At 50.8% G+C, this 18,721-nt stretch overlaps 1 protein-coding gene across 1 annotated transcript in view; it reads left to right on the top strand.

The window, feature by feature from the left end:
- The window catches only part of LOC128828471 (uncharacterized), a gene marked incomplete at its 5' end in the record, with an annotated part of 134,817 nt that overhangs the window by 98,342 nt on the left and 17,754 nt on the right, over positions 1-18,721 (top strand). Inside the window, 4 exons of the mRNA XM_054013169.1 lie at positions 13,488-13,544; positions 14,807-14,950; positions 15,672-15,827; positions 17,606-17,761. Of these exons, the coding sequence (XP_053869144.1) occupies positions 13,488-13,544; positions 14,807-14,950; positions 15,672-15,827; positions 17,606-17,761 (513 nt within the window). The remainder of the gene's footprint in view (positions 1-13,487; positions 13,545-14,806; positions 14,951-15,671; positions 15,828-17,605; positions 17,762-18,721) is intronic.

The raw sequence follows: 18,721 nt of genomic DNA, 5'->3' as shown, positions 1-18,721 counted from the left end.
CATGCAGTCAGTGTCCGTACCAAGGGAGCTGAGTGGGTCAGAGGTTCAGACCGTCAGGGCATATTGCAAACATCATGGTAGCTATTCCCTGTTCACTCTCACTGGTTGTAACAGGAACTGTGCACGGAAACCTTATGGATGGAGGCCAGACTGCACAAACATCACTGGGTGATTGGAGGCTCGGTGCTCAAAACCTGATTGATGGGGGAAGCAGGTTCACTGAAGCCTGATTGTGGGGGTAGGGGGGGGGATATAAAATCTGTTTGGGGCTTTTCTGCCACTGTCTCCTCCAGCAGAGAAGAGCTCGTGCAGCTGCTGGATCAAACATTCTCCATCAACAGCTGTTCTTCTCCCCCTCCCCCACTGCAACCTCCAGCGAAACATGAAAAACACTGAGGAAAAGAAACACACAAAAGAAAGGAAATAAAAAGTTCAGCAGCAACCAGCACATGCCCTCAACGTCTCCACTCCAGGCACTGCACTGTCCCCCTCGCTACTGCCACACACTGCGAGCCTAGCGCTGCCCCCCAGGAACACCAGCCTTTCCTCAGCCGTGTGCGCTCAGCCCTTCGCCACGTGACTCTGCCAACAGCACCAGCTACTGCCCCAAACAGCCACAGCCACTAGAGCCGGGGAAGAACTGAGCTGGGGAGGGGAGCAGAGGTCAGGTCGCAGGTCGCAGTCTGTGGCGTATGGGGATGTGTAACTCAGCCAGGGGTAAGCAGGGAGCCTCGCTAGCTCTTGGTGTCTGGGCTTTGCCTCCCGCCTTGGCTTGGTAGTCTGGTTCCAGCAGCCTCCACACTGACTCTGAGCTCAGTTTCCTCCGTGTAGTCGTAGGGTCGTTTCTGGCAAGCTTCCTCATTCTCGATAATATAGGGCCAGATCCTCAGTTGGTGTAAATGGGGGTGTGGACGCCTTTGGACCGATGCCGATTTGCACCAGTTGGGGATCTGGGAAGATCTGTACTTCTACACTGGTAATTTGTGTCTCTGAATCTAACCCTTAAGGGCGCCTGCTCAGAACAGCTTTGCCGACGCTCATTCAGGCAGGGACAGCTGAGTTTACTCTTATCTTCAGGAAGGCACTCGAATGAGGAAGCCTTGGAGAATGAAGTCTTGGTTGGCTGGACAATATAATGGGGTCCCAGTTAATGACCCCAGCACACATGCCATGATAGACTCTGCTGGCCAGTGGCAACCAGGAGAGCAAAGAAATGCCTTTAGCCAGAGGGAATGTGTTGTTCTAAAGTAGGCAGAGGAGGAAATAAGGCAGGTGAATCACACCCCACTGCTCACCACAACCCAGACAGGACAGAGCAAACGACTGGGAAACAGCTGAGAAAGGGGAAGTCACTGAGCAGAAACTGACTTTATGTGGGCAAAACCCACATGTGTGTGCAGTGTTTTTTCTCAGTGGAAGGTTGATCTATTTGGAAGAAGCATGTGTGTGACACTGATTGGACCAGAGCTGTTCTTCTAGGAGGGGGCCACAAGAAAAGGGGACCTGGTAAGACCCCACATGAGAGTGACCATAGGAGGAGGAGCTTGAGTGTATTTCTTTGGCCCTCTTCATCTTGAGCTTATGGACACCTGGATGGGAGGACTGGAGAGCCCCAAGTCCTGAGGAGTCACTCCCTTGAAGACCCTGCCATATGGGACCATCAACAAGGACCATCTATCGGGAATCAGGGCTTGCAGCAGAGCCAGTCTCCAGGCAACCTAACGAGGAGAGATGGCCTGTACCAAACTGCCTGATTGGTGGGAAGGGTCAGCAGACAGGCTCTTAAGCCCAGCAGCAGCAGTTCTGTAGCTGCTCAAAGCTTTTGCCCGCAGCTATGATAGCTCCGGCCTCGGTGCAGCCCGGCTCCTGCCTGGCCTCTCTCCAGGTAACCTGGTTCTGACCCTCAGCTCCGATTCCTCATCTCCAACTTTGGCTCCGACCCCAGTTCTGATCCTGGGTCCAACTTCTGGCTCCTGTCCCTGGCTCTGACACTTCCGGTTCTTGGCTACCAGGTCCAGCTCTGACCCCTAGACCTGACTGCCCACATCCTGCTCACTGACACTGTCAAGCATGGACAGTTATTAGCTGCCTCTTTCATCTTCTTCCTGTGTTAACCCTGGTACTACGGCACCACCTGGAACAGGACTGATGTTCTGTCTGCGTCTCCAAGACAACAGCTGCAGACAAGAGCTATAATCACAGCTGAGACTTGGACAGCACCATCTCACGCATAGGGAGCCGCACTGTGATCTGGATGAAGATCTGTTCTTCTGTTTGGTTTTTGTTAAGAAGAGCTACTGCTCAGAAAGTGACTTCGGCATTACAGCTGCACCACCTTAGATGACTACTTACAGCAAGACTCATTAACAACCCCAGGCCACTGACATCTCTGATCATTATGTTAGCAACCAACCACTCAGTATGGGCACCTCTTACGTTTTACTGAATGCAGGATTAAAAAGTTTAGTTGTGAACAGATACTTCACACCAGTGAATTTTAACAAGAGGGAAGGAAACTGGCCAGAACAGGGAAATAACAGATAAGTTAACAGATAAAGAATCTTTAGCTAAGTTAGATCTATGCAACTCGGCAGGGCCTGATGAAATTCACCCTAGAGTACTTAAGAAACTGTCTGAAGCAATCTCTGAACCATTAGCGATTATCTTCCAGAACTCATGGAGGATGGATGAGGTTCATAACAAGGGCAAACTTCAAAAAAAGGTAGAAAGGAGCTCTTAGGGAAGTCTAGAGAAGAGAACCTAACTTCAATACCCAGAAAGATACTGGAACAAATGATTAAACTACCAATTTATTAAAACCTAGAGGATAATAGGTAATAAGTAATAACCAACATGGATTTGTCAAGAACAAGTGATGAAAAACAAACGTAATTTCCTTCTTTGCTTGGGTACCATGACTAGTGGATGGAGGGAAGAGGTGGATGTGATGTATCTTGAATTTAGGAAGTCTTTCATCACAGTCCCATATGACGTATTCCTACTCAAGCTAAGGAAATATGGACTAGATGAAACTACCACAAGATGGGTGCAAAGCTAGTTGGAAGTCGTTACTCAGAGGGGAGTTGTGGGGACTCACGGGCTCGGCAGAAGCACAGCAGAAAAGGGTGTGAGGTTTCTGGTGAACCACAAATGGAATGTGAGTCTACAGTGTGATGCTGCTGAAAAAAGGCAAATGTCATTAACAGGAGTGGGGTGGGTCAGAGATGGGAGGTGACTGTTCTCCTCTACTAGGCGTGGGAGAACCGTGTCCAGGTTTGGGTGCTGCGCTTCAGGAAGAATGAGGACAAATTGCACGGAGTCCAGAGGAGAGCAACAGAAATGATCAGAGGTTTAGAAAACATGACCTGTGAGGAAACGTTGGAAGAATTGGGCATGTTTTCTCCAGAAAAGAGATGGCTGAGGGGGGACATGATAAGAATCTGCAAATATGCAAAAGGTTGCTATAAAGAGGACTGATCAATTGGTGCCCATGTCCACCAAGGGTGGGACAAGAAGGAATTGTCTTAGTTAGCCGCAAGGGAGATTTAGGTTAGATATTAAGAAAAGCTTTCTGACTCTAAGAATGTTTCAACAAGCAACAGGTGACCTAGGGAGGCTGTGGGATCCCTGTTTTTGTGAGGTTGTAAGAACAGGTTGGACAAACACCTGCCAGGGATGGTCTAGGTGCACTTGGTCCTGCCTCATTGCGTGGGGATGGATTATTTGATCTCCTGAGTTCCCTTACAGCTCCACATTTCTGTGATTCTGTGAAGTGGTGCTAGGCCCTCTGCACTGTGGTCAGGGCTAGCTCGAGGCACCAGCTTACCAAGCAGGTGCTTGGGGCAGCCACTTCCGGAAAGGGGCGGCACGTCCAGCTGTTTGGCGGCAATTCGGCGGACGTCCCTCACTCCTGTTTGGAGCGAAGGACCTCCTGCCGAATTGCCGCTGCAGATCGTGATTGCAGCTTTTTTTGTTTGTTTTTGTTTGGCTGCTCGGGGCGGCCAAAACCCTGGAGCCAGCCCTGACTGTGGTCAGTTTCCCACATTGGTACTCAGCAAAGTAAATGATTATGGGGCTGGGAGAAGTGGTTGGGCAGAAGGAAGGAGAGCAGGGCATGCTGAGAAGACAGTGCTTTCCTGTGTGCAGTGCTGTTGGTTGATAAGATATAATGCAACAGGACATGAATTGACTTGGCTTCCTGTCTAATTTCTCCAAGATAAGGAGGCTGCAAAGAATCCTCAGAACTCGACCTGCTCTGATAGCGTCTGAGCCACCATGGGAACCCGAGGTGACGTGTATCCATTGGGTGAGTGGAACCAAGTCCATGGGCTGAACTCGGGTGGGACTAGGAGAGTCCAGAGGGGCCCACGGGTCTGTCTGCACTGGGGCTGGAAGGTGAATGTTCCAGCTCGAGAAGACATAGTCACACTAGCTCTCATCTAGCTAGAAATAGAAGTGTCACCATGAGGGTGGGAGGGTCTGGCCGCCCTGAGTGCGTACCTGTGGTCTTGGACGGGATCATACTCGGGGCAGGGAGCCTGTCCTATAACTTGCCCAAGCGCAGCCACGTGTCAATTTTTGGCTGCCAGCTGGGTCAGAGCAAGCCCAGGTATGTCTCCTCGAGCTAGAATTTACACCTAGGCAGACACTACATTGGTGTAACGTGCAATTTCCTCTGCTCCCTCCAGTGCTCACGTTGCACCAACTGAGACTCCATCCAGACTCCCTGAAATGCCCTTGGATTTACTGGGGCTGGCTGAGATGGGCTCATCTGAGACGGGCTCACTAGGAGACCAGACCGTGGAGAGGTCAAAGATGGTGTTAGGGCTGAATCCCCACTCCGGCACCTCGAGTGCAGGAAGTGAGGGCCTGCAAGGGTTTTAAAAATTAATACTTGCCACTCCAGGCTTGTATTACACACTCAAGGTTACAGCTTGTCTCTGACCTTGGCTTGGTAAATGCTGCTACCACCCAAATGCAAAAAATCCCATTTTAATCCAGGAAGGCACACTTGGGAATTCCTCCCTGTGGGGTACCCTCAAGCCCTTTCACCCCCCTCCAGGGAAGAGCTGAGGAAGAAAACAAATGAAATTACCTGTGGTTACCAGCTAATCAAACAACATGCACAAACCTCTCAGGCCACCAAAAATCCAATCCTGTGCTTAAAAAAGGTAAATTTTATTAAGAACAGGAAGGAAAAAATACACCTGGAACTTAGGCTTTTTGACTTGATCTTGAAAAGAAACAATTACAAAAATTAAGCACCCAAAATAGCTTTCTTTCAGCTTAAAGGTAACAAGCAAACAAAAGCATCTAGGGTTAGCACAGAGGAGATCCACAAGCAAAAATAAACAGAGATAAACCTAATTGCGTCTAGCGAAAAATTCCTAATTTACTTACATATTTGGGGGGTTTCAAATAAGTAATTCTAGGTATGATCTGATGAAGTTTCATACCTGGCTCAAGCCTTACACCGCATTGCTGCTCCCTGTCTCCTTCTCCAGAGAACAACAGACAAAGGGCAAGTTTCTTTCCCAGTTTTTAAAAGCTGTAGCCTTCCCATTGGCTCTTTTGGTCAGGTGCTCACATTTTTTTTTAACCTGGGGGACTTTTTAACCCTTTACAGGTAAAGCAAGCAGAGAACAGCTACGAGGAGAGATTTTACAGGTAACTGGTTGGCTGGGTGTCCATCAAAGGGGGCTACCCCCCATTTCATTTATCACAGCTGGCTTTCCACCGCTTTCACAGCTACTGAATCCCAGGGGATAACTGCAGATCAGTCCGGTCCCTGGAAGCAAAGCAGCCCAAAGCCTTCCCTGATTCATCCTCAACTGTCCGTAGCCCCAAGGGACCATTCCAGCAGCTGGCAATAGCCAGAGTGGAGGAGTACATTGGCCAGACCGCTCACCTCTGGGAATGCGCACTGTGCCTGGGGGCTGTAACAAAGAGCCAATGCACCAGGGGAATTTCCAGATATCTGGTTGAGCCAAATTTCTGTAGGGGCACAAAGCTGGGGTTCCGAAATATTACTACAGTAATAATAGATCTTAATGAAAGAATTGACTTCATTGGATTTACACCAGAATCACAGTGGGGTAAATAAGCAAAATTTGGTCCATAGACAGGGGCCAGGAGACATATCTCCCTCTCGCTCTCTCTCTCTGTTCCTTATTTCTGTGTATAACATTTATAAACACGTATTTAGTTTTTATTTCTCTCAAGTATTTCTCCTCCTTGTCCTGTTCCTCTCTCTACCACCAGGGAGCACTCAAGTGTCATCCGGTAAATTCCCAGGCTTGCAGAACATAATGCTGTATGTGCCGCGTTTGTGCCCATCATGAGAGTCCCACACAGAATGTGTCTCTATCATGAAGCTGACACAGGCTTGGCTGCTCTCGAAGGGGTTATTGGCACTGTAATGAGGGGTGGGGTCATTGGATCTGGGTCATTAGGACTAGCTGAATTGTTTAGGTGGGGGTTAAATCTATTTCTGAAGTGTTCAGCAATATATGCCGGGGTAATATAATATATCACATGATCAATAGATATGATTCACATTACATATATTAATATGGATAGTATGTGCTTAATGCATATAACATTATTTGTATATTCACTTCTAGCAGTTACATGGCCTGGAATGGTGGCCTGTGTCTTCCTATAGTCTTATTCTGCTATGCTAAGTATCCCATAACACCTTGCATTAGCCAGGAAAACTGTCAGGATCAGCACATATGGGTGTTCTACCGTAGTAAGAGGCAGGGAGTTACTCTCATTGGAATAACAAGAAGAAGTACTTGTGGCACCTTAGAGACTAACACATTTATTGTAGCATAAGCTTTCGTGGGCTAAGACCCACTTCATCAGATGCATGGAGTGGACAATACAGTAGGAAGATATATATACGTAGTACATGAAAAGATGGGAGTTGCCTTACCAATTCTAATGAGACAATTCAATTAAAGTGGGCTATTATCGGCAGGAGCAAAAATTACTTTTGTACTGTTAATCAGCATGGCCCGTTTCAAACAGTTGACAAGAAGGTGTGAGTAACAGTAGGGGGGAAATTAGCATGGGGAAATTAGTTTTTAGTTCTTATAGTGACCCATCCACTCCCACTCTTTATTCAGGCCTAATTTGATGGTGTCCAGTTTGCAAATTAATTCCAGTTCTGCAGTTTCTTGTTGGAGTCTGTTTTTGAAGGTTTTTTGTTGAAGTTGCCACTTTTAAGTCTGTTATTGAATGTCCAGGGAGGTTGAAGCGTTCTCCAACTGGTTTTTGAATGTTATAATTCTTGACATCTGATTGCTGTCCATTTATTCTTTTGCGTCGAGACTGTCCCGTTTGGCCAGTGTACATGGCAGAGGAGCATTGCTGGCACATGATGGCATATATCACATTGGTAGATGTGCAGGTGAACAAGCCCCTGATGGTATGGCTGATGTGGTTAGGTCCTAGGATGGTATCCCGTGAATAGATATGTGGACAGAATTGGCAAAAGAATTTGTTGCAGGGATAGGTTCCTGGATTAGTGTTTTTGTTGTATGATGTGTAGTTGCTGGTGAGTATTTGCTTCAGGTTGGGGGGCTGTCTGTAAGCAAGGACTGGTCTGTCTCCCAAGGTCTGTGAGAGTGAGGGATTGTCCTTCAGGATAGGTGGTAGATCCTTGATGATGCACTGGAGAGGTTTTAGTTGGGGGCTGAAGATGATGGCTTGTGGCATTCTATCACTTTCTTTGTTGGGCCTGTCCTGTAGTAGGTGATTTCTGGGTACCCTTCTGGCTCTGTCAATCTGTTTCTTCACTTCAGCAGGTTGGTATTATAGTTTTAAGAATGCTTCATAGAGATCCTGTAGGTATTTGTCTCCTGAGGGATTGGAGCAAATGTGGTTGTATCTTAGAGCTTGGCTGTAGACAATGGATCGTGTGATGTGGTCTGGATGAAAGCTGGAGGCATATAGGTAAGTACAGCGGTCAGTAGGTTTCCAGTATAGGGTGATGTTTATGTGACCATCGCTTATTTGCACTGTAGCATCCAGGAAGCGGATCTCTTGTGTGGACTGGCCCAGGCTGAGGTTGATGGTGAGGTGGAAATTGTTGAAATCCAGGTGGAATTCTTCAATGTAGCGCAAGTAGAGTAGGGATGCTAGGGGACAAGAGCTGAGGAAGCATTGTTCTAAGTCAGTTAGGGTGACCAGATCACAGAGGTGAAATATCAGGATACGGGGGGGGAGGGGCGAGCAAAAAAAAAAAATGGCCAGTGGCGGAGAAGGAAGAAGAAGAAGAAGAAGAAAAAAAAAAACGGCCACCGGAGCTCCACACCCCGCCCCGCACCAGCTTGCCTCTGCTCCGTCTCCACCTCCCCGCTCCCTCCAGTGCTTGCACCACCCTACAGCTGATCAATGCAAGCCTGGGAGGGACGGGGGAGGAGGAGGAATGTGGAGTGCTTGGGGAAGAGGCGAGGCCAGGGCGGGGATTTGGGGAGGGATCCAATGGGGAAAGGAGGGGGCAGAGTCAGGGGGGCTGTGAGCCGCCTCCGGGCTCCACTCCACCTGTGAGCGGAGGCAAAATATCGGGACAATTCATGTCCCGACCGAAGGTAGGTCGGGACGCAGGACAAATAAGCAAATATTGGGACCGTCGCGATAAAATCGGGACATCTGGTCACCCTAAAGTCAGTCATAAAAATGTTGGCCTCCTGTGGGGCGATGCAGGTACCCATAGCAGTGCCGCTGACTTGAAGGTATACATTGTCCCCAAATGTGAAATAGTTGTGGATGAGGACAAAGTTCAGCCACCAGGTTTGCCATGACATTATCAGGGATAGTTTTCCTGATGTCTTGTAGTCCATCTTTGGGTACGTCTTCACTACCCACCGTACCGGCGGGTAGCAATTGATTTATCCAGGATCGATATATTGCGTCTCGTTAAGACGTGATATATCGATCCCTGAACACGCTCACCGTCGACTCCATAGATTTATAGATTCATAGATTCTAGGACTGGAAGGGACCTCGAGAGGTCATCGAGTCCAGTCCCCTGCCTGCATGGCAGGACCAAATACTGTCTAGACCATCCCTGATAGACATTTATCTAACCTACTCTTAAATATCTCCAGAGATGGAGATTCCACAACCTCCCTAGGCAATTTATTCCAGTGTTTAACCACCCTGACAGTTAAGAACTTTTTCCTAATGTCCAACCTAGACCTCCCTTGCTGCAGTTTAAACCCATTGCTTCTGGTTCTATCCTTAGAGGCTAAGGTGAACAAGTTTTCTCCCTCCTCCTTATGACACCCTTTTAGATACCTGGAAACTGCTATCATGTCCCCTCTCAGTCTTCTCTTTTACAAACTAAACAAACCCAATTCTTTCAGCCTTCCTTCATAGGTCATGTTCTCAAGACCTTTAATCATTCTTGTTGCTCTTCTCTGGACCCGCTCCAATTTCTCCACATCTTTTTTGAAATGCGGTGCCCAGAACTGGACACAATACTCCAGCTGAGGCCTAACCAGAGCAGAGTAGAGCGGAAGAATGACTTCTCGTGTCTTGCTCACAACACCCCTGTTAATACATCCCAGAATCATGTTTGCTTTTTTTGCAACAGCATCACACTGTTGACTCATATTTAGCTTGTGGTCCACTATAACCCCTAGATCCCTTTCTGCCGTACTCCTTCCTAGACAGTCTCTTCCCATTCTGTATGTGTGAAACTGATTTTTCCTTCCTAGGTGGAGCACTTTGCATTTGTCTTTGTTAAACTTCATCCTGTTTACCTCAGCCCATTTCTCCAATTTGTCCAGATCATTTTGAATTGTGACCCTGTCCTCCAAAGCAGTTGCAATCCCTCCCAGTTTGGTATCATCCGCAAACTTAATAAGCGTACTTTCTATGCCAATATCTAAGTCGTTGATGAAGATATTGAACAGAGCCGGTCCCAAAACAGACCCCTGCGGTACCCCACTCGTTATGCCTTTCCAGGAGGATTGGGAACCATTAATAACAACCCTCTGAGTACGGTTATCCAGCCAGTTATGCACCCACCTTATAGTAGCCCCATCTAAATTGTATTTGCCTAGTTTATCGATAAGAATATCATGTGAGACTGTATCAAATGCCTCACTAAAGTCTAGGTGTACCACATCCACAGCTTCACCCTTATCCACAAGGCTCGTTATCCTATCAAAGAAAGCTATCAGATTGGTTTGACACGATTTGCTCTTTACAAATCCATGCTGGCTGTTCCCTATCACCTTACCACCTTCCAAGTGTTTGCAGATAATTTCCTTAATTACTTACTCCATTATCTTCCCTGGCACAGAAGTTAAACTAACTGGTCTGTAGTTTCCTGGGTTGTTTTTATTTCCCTTTTTATAGATGGGCATTATATTTGCCCTTTTCCAGTCTTCTGGAATCTCTCCTGTCTCCCATGATTTTCCAAAGATAATAGCTAGAGGCTCAGATACCTCCTCTATTAGCTCCTTGAGTATTCTAGGATGCATTTCATCAGGCCCTGGTGACTTGCAGGCATCTAACTTTTCTAAGTGATTTTGAACTTGTTCATTTTTTTTTTATCTGCTAAACCTACCCCCTTCCCATTAGCATTCACTATGTTAGGCATTCCTTCAGACTTCTCGGTGAAGACCGAAACAAAGAAGTCATTTAGCATCTCTGCCATTTCCGAGTTTCCTGTTACTGTTTCTCCTTCACTAAGCAATGGGCCTACCCTGTCTTTGGTCTTCCTCTTGCTTCTAATGTATTGATAAAAAGTCTTCTTGTTTCCCTTTATTCCCGTAGCTAGTTTGAGCTCATTTTGTGCCTTTGCCTTTCTAATCTTGGCCCTGCATTCCTGTGTTGTTTGCCTATATTCATCCTTTGTAATCCGTCCTAGTTTCCATTTTTTATATGACTCCTTTTTATTTTTTAGATCATACAAGATCTCGTGGTTAAGCCAAGGTGGTCTTTTGCCACATTTTCTATCTTTCCTACAAAGCGGAATAGCTTGCTTTTGGGCCCTTAATAGTGTCCCTTTGAAAAACTGCGAACTCTTCTCAGTTGTTTTTCCCCTCAGTCTTGATTCCCATGGGACCTTACCTATCAGCTCTCTGAGCTTACCAAAATCTGCCTTCCTGAAATCCATTGTCTCTATTTTGCTGTTCTCCCTTCTACCCTTCCTTAGAATTGCAAACTCTATGATTTCATGGTCACTTTCACCCAGGCTGCCTTCTACTTTCAAATTCTCAACGAGTTCCTCCAGAACTCCACCAGAGCGAGCGGCGGTAGCGCAGTCGACGGGGGAACCACGGCCGTTGATCCCGCGCCATGTGGACCCCAGGTAATTTGATCCAAGATACTTCGACTTCAGCTACGCTATTTGCATAGCTGAAGTTGCGTATCTTAGATCGATCCCCCCCCCCGCCCCCCAGTGTAGACCAGCCCTTTGTGTGGAATGTTGGTGTAGAGGGCTGTAGAGTGTAGAAGCAATCAGCCTGGATGGGCCATTAGGGAGAACAATAGGTCTTTGAAGATGATGATCTCCCATCTTCCTTAGAAGCTTCCTGGGATGCTGCTTTGACACTGGTCATATGATCATGTCACCTGGTACTGGACTATTAGTATTTTCCCACTAATAGGGGGTGGGGATCAAACTAGGAAACAAAGGATTCCCGCCATATGTGAATCCTATTGAGGGCAGGGAAGTGAGTTAATCAGGTTTCATTCTTCACAGAATCCGTGCCCAGGATGACTGCCGGAAACATCTTAGGCCCTGTCTACACTGGCAAGTTTCTGGGAAGTAAAGAAGCTTTCTCCACTGTAACTCCTGAGGTGTACACACTGCCAGGCCACTTAGTGCACAGAAACTGCACCACTGTAGCACTGTAAACCCCCCCCCCCCCCCCCAACGAGAGGCCTACGGGTTTCTGCGCTGGAGGTACAGCGCCGCAGTGCCAATGTAGACACCCTGGTCGATTACAGCCCTGTGATTGGGCTCCAGGATGTGTCCCACAAAGCCTGTTCTCACCTATCTGGTCATCAGTTTGAACTCTACTGCCCTGCCCTCAGGTGACCAACCGTCATCCCCATCCCGTAAATTGCTTTGGAATTTTGAAAGTCCCCTTGTCATAACTATAAGGGGAAGGGTAACAGCCCTCCTGGATACAATACTATAAAATCCCTCTTGGCCAGAGGCACCAAAATCCTTTTACCTGTAAAGGGTTAAGAAGCTCAGGTAACCTGGCTGACACCTGACCCAAAGGATCAATAAGGGGAGAAGATACTTTCAAATCTTGGGGTGGGTGGAAGGCTTTTGTTTGTGCTCTTTGTTTTGTTTGTGTTCGCTCTTGGGACTAAGAGGAACCGGACATCAATTCATGTTCTCCAAAACTTTCGGAACAAGTCTCTCATATTTCAAACTTATAAGTAACAGTCAGGCAAGGCGTATTAGTTTATCTCTGTTTTCTTAACTTGTGAATTTTACCTTTGCTAGAGGGAGGTATCCCTGTTTTGCTGTAACTTTGAAACTAAACCTAGAGGGGGTTCCTCTGTGCTCTTTGAATCTGATTACCCTGTAAAGTTATTTTCCATCCTGATTTTACAGAGATTAATTTTATCTTTTAATAAGATCCTTCTTTTAAGAACCTGACTGATTTTTTCCATTGTCCAAAGACCCAGGGGGTTGGGTCTTTGATCACTTTGTAACAAATTGGTTAGGATATTATTCTCAAGCCTCCCCAGGAAAGGGGGTGTAAGGGCTTGGGGGTATTTTGGGGGGAGAGGAACTCCAAGTGGTCCTTTCTCTGTTTCTTGTTAAATCACTTGGTGGTGGCAGCATACCAGGTTTTAACCTAAACTGGTAGAAATAAGCTTAGGGAGCTTTCATGCAGGTCCCCACATCTGTACCCTCGAGTTCAGAGTGGGGAGGGAACCCTGACACCCCTTCCTGTTTCCTTGCTGATGCATGCAGTAGTCTCAGCACATCTTTCCAGGTGGCCATGCCTGCTCCATGCACCAGGCGATCTCCCACTTGGAGAAATGCCAAGCTGCTGGAACCCACCAGTGGCGGTTAAGAGCTTCCGGGCAGCAGGGGTACCCTGCAGCTCCCGGTCGCCTCCAGACGGCTGGAGCCCCTGGAGCTACAAACCGGGAGGGGACAACCACTGAGCCCCTGTACCTAGGGGCGCCCTAAGTATAAATCCAGCCCTGACAATGGTGGGTTCCTGGTCTTTGTTCCTAATACACACAATAAAAGACCCAGTTGCCCTGCTCAAAAGTCCAGATCTCAACTAGAATCAGCTAAAAATATGAACAGGGATCCCAGCTGGGGCTGATTTCCCAGAACACCAGGTTTCTGCATTTTTAATTCCACCATCTTCAGGGCCCTGACTGGCCCATTGGCACAGGATTGTCAGGGTGGGGGAGGCTGGGGGTGTGTGCAGCTGAGTGGCGGTTACCATCTGCCCATGGTGCCTTACCCTGTCTCTGCCTTCCAGGGCTCTGCATCGCCCTGTGCCTGGGGGGCACCGTGGCCCAGAATCATGGCATACAAGGTAAGGCTGACTCCTCCTGGCTAACCTTCCCCAGTACTCTCGGCTGCCCGGGGTCTCCGGCCTCCGCCCCCTCCGGTCCCTTTCACTTGTAGGAGGAGAGCAGAGTCGGGGGTCCGGTGACCCAGGAGCAGCTCCTTTGCATGGACATCTTGGGGTGTGTTTACAGAGCACGGTGGGTGCATGCAGGGGAGAGGAGAAGGCGCCCTGCGTAGCCCTCCCCTTCTCTTCCCAGCCCCGTGGCCAGCAGAGAATAGACACTGGGGCCCAGGACTCTACACTGGGGGCTGGAGTGAGGGGCAGATCCCCTTTGTAGCCAAGGGCCGTGTTATTGACCAGCCCGAATCAAAGCCCCTGATGGCTCAGACGTCAGAAGTGGCATTTGTAAGGGCCCCCCCACTCTAAAATCAGGCTGAACTGAAACCTGGGACCCACGTGCTCAGCTGGGGGGTATCTGGGATCCGGACTCTGCACCCCAAGCCCAGCTCTGCTGTGAATCCCAAGATGGGATTCAGGAAAATTCCCACTGGGGTCCCCCAGTGCTGCTCCCACCCTGCTCCGTCTGCTCCCATCCCAAGCCCTGCAGCCGGCTAAGCTGCGCTGGGATCCTTCCCCTCATGCTGGCCAGAGGGACGGGTCCCAGCGGAGCCCCAGACACCGGGCAGCTAAAGGATCCAGGAGCCCCCGTAGGCAGGTCACAATCTGGGTCATGGGAGGCAGCTCAGGATCCAAACTAGCCTCGGGCCCGACTCCGCTCTCAGTCAATCCAGAGCAGAGCCGGGCAGGAATTTCCCAAGGAACCGTTTTTTGCCAGAAAATGCCGATTCGGTTCAGAGGAATGTTTGGTTTTACTCAGGAAAAAATTGCCTGGGGAGGGTGGGGGGAGATGAAATAATTTTCAAAAAGAACAATTTCTGGTTCGAAGCGAGGTTTTAGTTTGAAATTGACGCTAATGAGAGTAACGAGGACAGCAAGAAAAAGGAGAAAAATTGGGTGAGATCGAAAACGTTTCACTTGCACCGACGCCTGGTTCCATAGGCTCTTCCTGTCTGTGCCGGGGGCTCCCCAGGGAGCAAAGGCCCCTGTGCAGACGAGGGCAGCTTGTTGCCAGGTGGTGGATGGCGTCGGAGCTGTTTGCCAGGCGCAGAGGGCTGAAAATCACCAAATGGGGCATCTGAAAGGAGTTGATCCAACTGTGTGTGTGGGGGGGGGGGGGGAGCCGCTCTGCACCGGCTGACCCTGCCCAGTTGTTCCCGCCCCTGCAGGTACCACTGAGGACTGCAACAACCATGTGCTATGCCCAGCAAACGCCAAGTGTGTGAACAACACCCACTGCACCTGCCTGGATGGATACCAGACAAGTGGGAATCACCCCGTCTTCTTCACCGACCCAATGGAGATCTGTGACGGTAACGGGGCTCCCACGCTGTCCTGGGGGGGCTGGGACAGAGCAGGGCATTAAGGGATGGAGCAGCCAACTCCACTGACTGCAGGGCCTGTTGGGGGGCTCAGCCCAGCTGGGGAAGGAGGGGGGGCAGCAGCACGGGTGAGCGCCGCCCTCCTGGGGATCGAACCGGGGCCTCCAGAGTGAGCAGCAGGAGCGGCTGCAGCAAGAGCCAGGAGTGTTGGGCTCTGTGGATTGGGCACAGGGTGGGGGGGCCCATCACACTGACCCGTCTGAATCCCAGCCTGGGTACTAATCAGCCCCTGGGTGTCCAGGGGCACAGGGGCCCCACACGAGCAGAATGGGGCAGCCCTGGCTATACTCACCACCACCAGCCCGCAGGGATCCAAGAAGGGAGGGGGCAGAGGAGAGGCAGCCTGTCACCCCCCCCAACACACAGGGAGCCTGGAGCCCCAAGGGGACGTCTTCCCCCCCCCCTCCCCTCACATGGGGGATCTGGTGTTTGAGGGGCTGAACCCCCCGTACCTGGGACAGGAGGCTCGGGGGGGCTGTTTCCGACTTTCCAGCAGCAGAAATGGGTAACTGAGAATCAGGCCCTTAATCACTAACCGCTCAGGGCCCCGGTTGCCTGGGTCACATCACCCAGCTCAGTGCGGGGGCTGGGGGGTGATACGGGGAACGTCTCCCTACCAGGACTGAACAGAGCGTCCCCTCTTCCATTACAGATATTAATGAGTGTCAGGGCCCAAGCCGGCCAGACTGCGGACGCAACGCAAACTGCGCCAACGTGCCTGGGAGTTACTACTGCACCTGCACTGATGGCTACGAGCCCAGCTCTGGGAAAGCCAACTTCACAAACGCGAGTGAGAACACCTGCCAGGGTGAGCTCTCCCCTGGCTCCCACCTGCTGAGACCCCCCCTCGCACACACAAATGCTCATTCCAGGCCTGGCGCTGCATCGGGGCTGCTGCGGCTTTGGCAGTGGCCCGAGGCCGTCAGCGAGGCTCTGATGGGACATGACCCTCGCCTGCTCCCGCAGAGCCTGGGGCCGGGCTCACCCCTGTGCCTGGCACTTGGACAGGGAATAAACCCTTCGGGCTAGAAACAGACTCACGGAGCAAACTCCTTGTGCTGCAGAGATGTGCTGGGGAGAGGGGAGGGGACCCTCGCTGGCCCCAGCATGCAGCATCTGAGCTGCTAGTGCCCCACTGAGCCTGGGAAGTGGCCCCGGGAACAGCTCTGGGAATTGGACTAAAGTGTTCTTGGACAGCTCCAGTCTACTTTTCTACTATGGCTTTAAAATTAGAATTTGAGTCATTTAGATGGCAAGTTGCTTAACCCTTTCTGGCTCAGTGTCCCACAGGGCCAGACTTTTGCTCAGAGCATCACTTTTTCTGACTTGGGTTCGGGCCTTGTACCAGACCCCTGCTCCAGGCTCTCTCTGCTCCAGCTCCATGTCGCTCCCCGAGGGCAGCACTGTGAGGGGTATGTGCTGGGACTGGCATTGCCAGCCCAGCCCCAGGCTTCCCTGAGACACCCTGCTTCCAGCGGCATGACACGGGGACACACAGGCAGTCTGTGGATTGAATTGAATTGAAAAGGGGGCAAATTCAAAGCATATACAAGGAAAAACTCCTCCACACAGGGAAGTAGTAGCCTCTGGAACTCACTGCTACCGTGGCATGGAGGCTGTGAATGTGTCGAGTTTTAAAGAGGGACTTGCTGTTTCTATGGGGAACAACAATGTCTGGAGCTGTGCTAGTTAATGGACAATAATTCTGGGAGGGAAAAGCTCCCATTTCAGATCTTAAACCAACCTCTGACTATTAGAGACCAGAAGAGACCTTCATGGGGACAGATTATCCCCCGGCTCCTGCTATGGGACTCTTACACCTTCCTCTGTAGCACCCATTGCAGATGGGAAACCGGGGTACATGGGCCTTGGGTCTGACCCAGGCTGGCAATGCCTGTGTGTTCCTCTCTGATTGAAACCTGAGGGGGATTTCTGCCAAGTCCCAGTGTTCCCACCCCTTGGGCAACTCAGCTTCACACGTGGACTCCTAAATCTCCCCAAATCTTGGCCCCATTGGGGCTTGGCCCATAGAGGCCACAGTGGCTGTTCAGGGGTCGGAAGGTCCTCTTCCCTCTGTTATGTTCCCGGCACACACACAGTTAGAAACAAAGCATCACATCCTCTCGCTGGCAGGCTGCAGCTCAACACAGGGTTATTTCTTTGAATCCAGAACCCCAGCACATGAGGATCCCGAACAGAGAGAGACAAAGCAGGCTGCTCCTGAAGGCAGACGGGCACAACTAACCCCACTTTCCTCTAGGCTGGGCTCTTTGGCAGACACACTGCTGAAAACCCAGATCACATGCTTGTCACCCGAGCCAACAAGCAGGTCCAGGAAAGCCCCTTGCAGATGTAAAGTGAGAGCTTGTGATGCTAACACAGTTTTCAATACACCATATTCTCGAGTGGCCGTTCCGCTGCCAGAGCAGCCTAGTGTGGCCTGAGTGTAGCTGAGACTCAGGCCTGTGACTGTTAAGCTCCCAGGGGCCTGGTCACCTGGGTCCCGTCACCCAGCTCAGCACAGGTGGGTGACACAGGAACGTCTCCCTGCCAGGACTGTACAGAACATCCCCTCTTGTGCTGCAGATATTGACGAGTGTCAGGGCCCGAGCCCGGCAGACTGCGGAGCCCACGCAAACTGCGCCAACGTGCCTGGGAGTTACTACTGCACCTGCATCGATGGCTACGAGCCCAGCTCTGGGAAAGCCAACTTCACTCACGCGAGTGAGAACACCTGCCAGGGTGAGCTCTCCCCTGACCCCACCTGCTGAGACCCCCCCTCGCACACACAAATGCTCATTCCAGGTCTGGCGCTGCACCAGAGGCTGCTAGTGCCCCTGAGCCTGGGAAGGGGCCTCGTGTATGGTCCACATACAGTACAGTGCGCTCTGCCCCCTATGGGCCCTGGGGAGCAGGGAATAGCCCCAGTGCAGGGCACCCCGGCCACACCCCCAATCTGCCCCCTCCCTCAGGGCTGGGAGCAGAGCCTTTTCCAGCCCCACACTGACAGGGAGCCCCCTGGATGGGAGGGTGTTTCCTAAGGGGGCTATTATGTCCCCTTAGGCAGCCAGGGCGGCCTGACCGGAGAAGGGGCCGGGGCGTTCCAGGCCCTTGGTTGCGACGTTCAGCTGGTAGTTAGAGCTTGTATCAAGTCCTAGCCGGCCGTTCCCATGGAAACCGCCCTTTACACCCCGTTTGGCAGAGCACCGGGCCCATCGAACTGGGAGAACTCAGGAGCCCATTGGTTCAAACGCTTCCCCTGGCAGAGACCTCGCCCAGCCGTTCCTGCGCCCAGCCCCCGGCCGCGTGGGATAACCCCAGCCAGTGTCCTGGGGCGGGTCTAGGCGCAAGAAGAAATCAGCACCATGGGTATCTCAGCCAGCATCCCGGGGATTGTCCGGGGATAGCTGGTATCGGGAGCCGTGCGGAGAATCCCTAGGGCTTGTCCCCAGGGGGAATTGATGGCGATCGCTGTTCTCTTTGGAAGCGCACTGATTATTCCAGACCAGAGTGTCCGGATGGGGAGCGATTCCACAGGAGCTGTTCCCGTCAATTTCCCCATGGACTTAAGCCCCTAGAGACACCCAATCTCAGAGCTCCCTGCAGCTCAGAGCGAGTTTGGAAGCCGTGGGACACCCGTGTGCCCGAGGGAGGGGAGAGCTCTGGCTGCACCACTGAGAACCGAGCGCTTGGCGCCCCTTC

Source organism: Malaclemys terrapin, chromosome 23 (genome assembly GCF_027887155.1).
Source record: "Malaclemys terrapin pileata isolate rMalTer1 chromosome 23, rMalTer1.hap1, whole genome shotgun sequence".
NCBI classification, from domain to species: domain Eukaryota; kingdom Metazoa; phylum Chordata; order Testudines; family Emydidae; genus Malaclemys; species Malaclemys terrapin.
The sequence above is the reverse complement of the archived record's forward strand: the minus strand, read 5'-3'. Positions and strand labels throughout refer to the sequence as shown.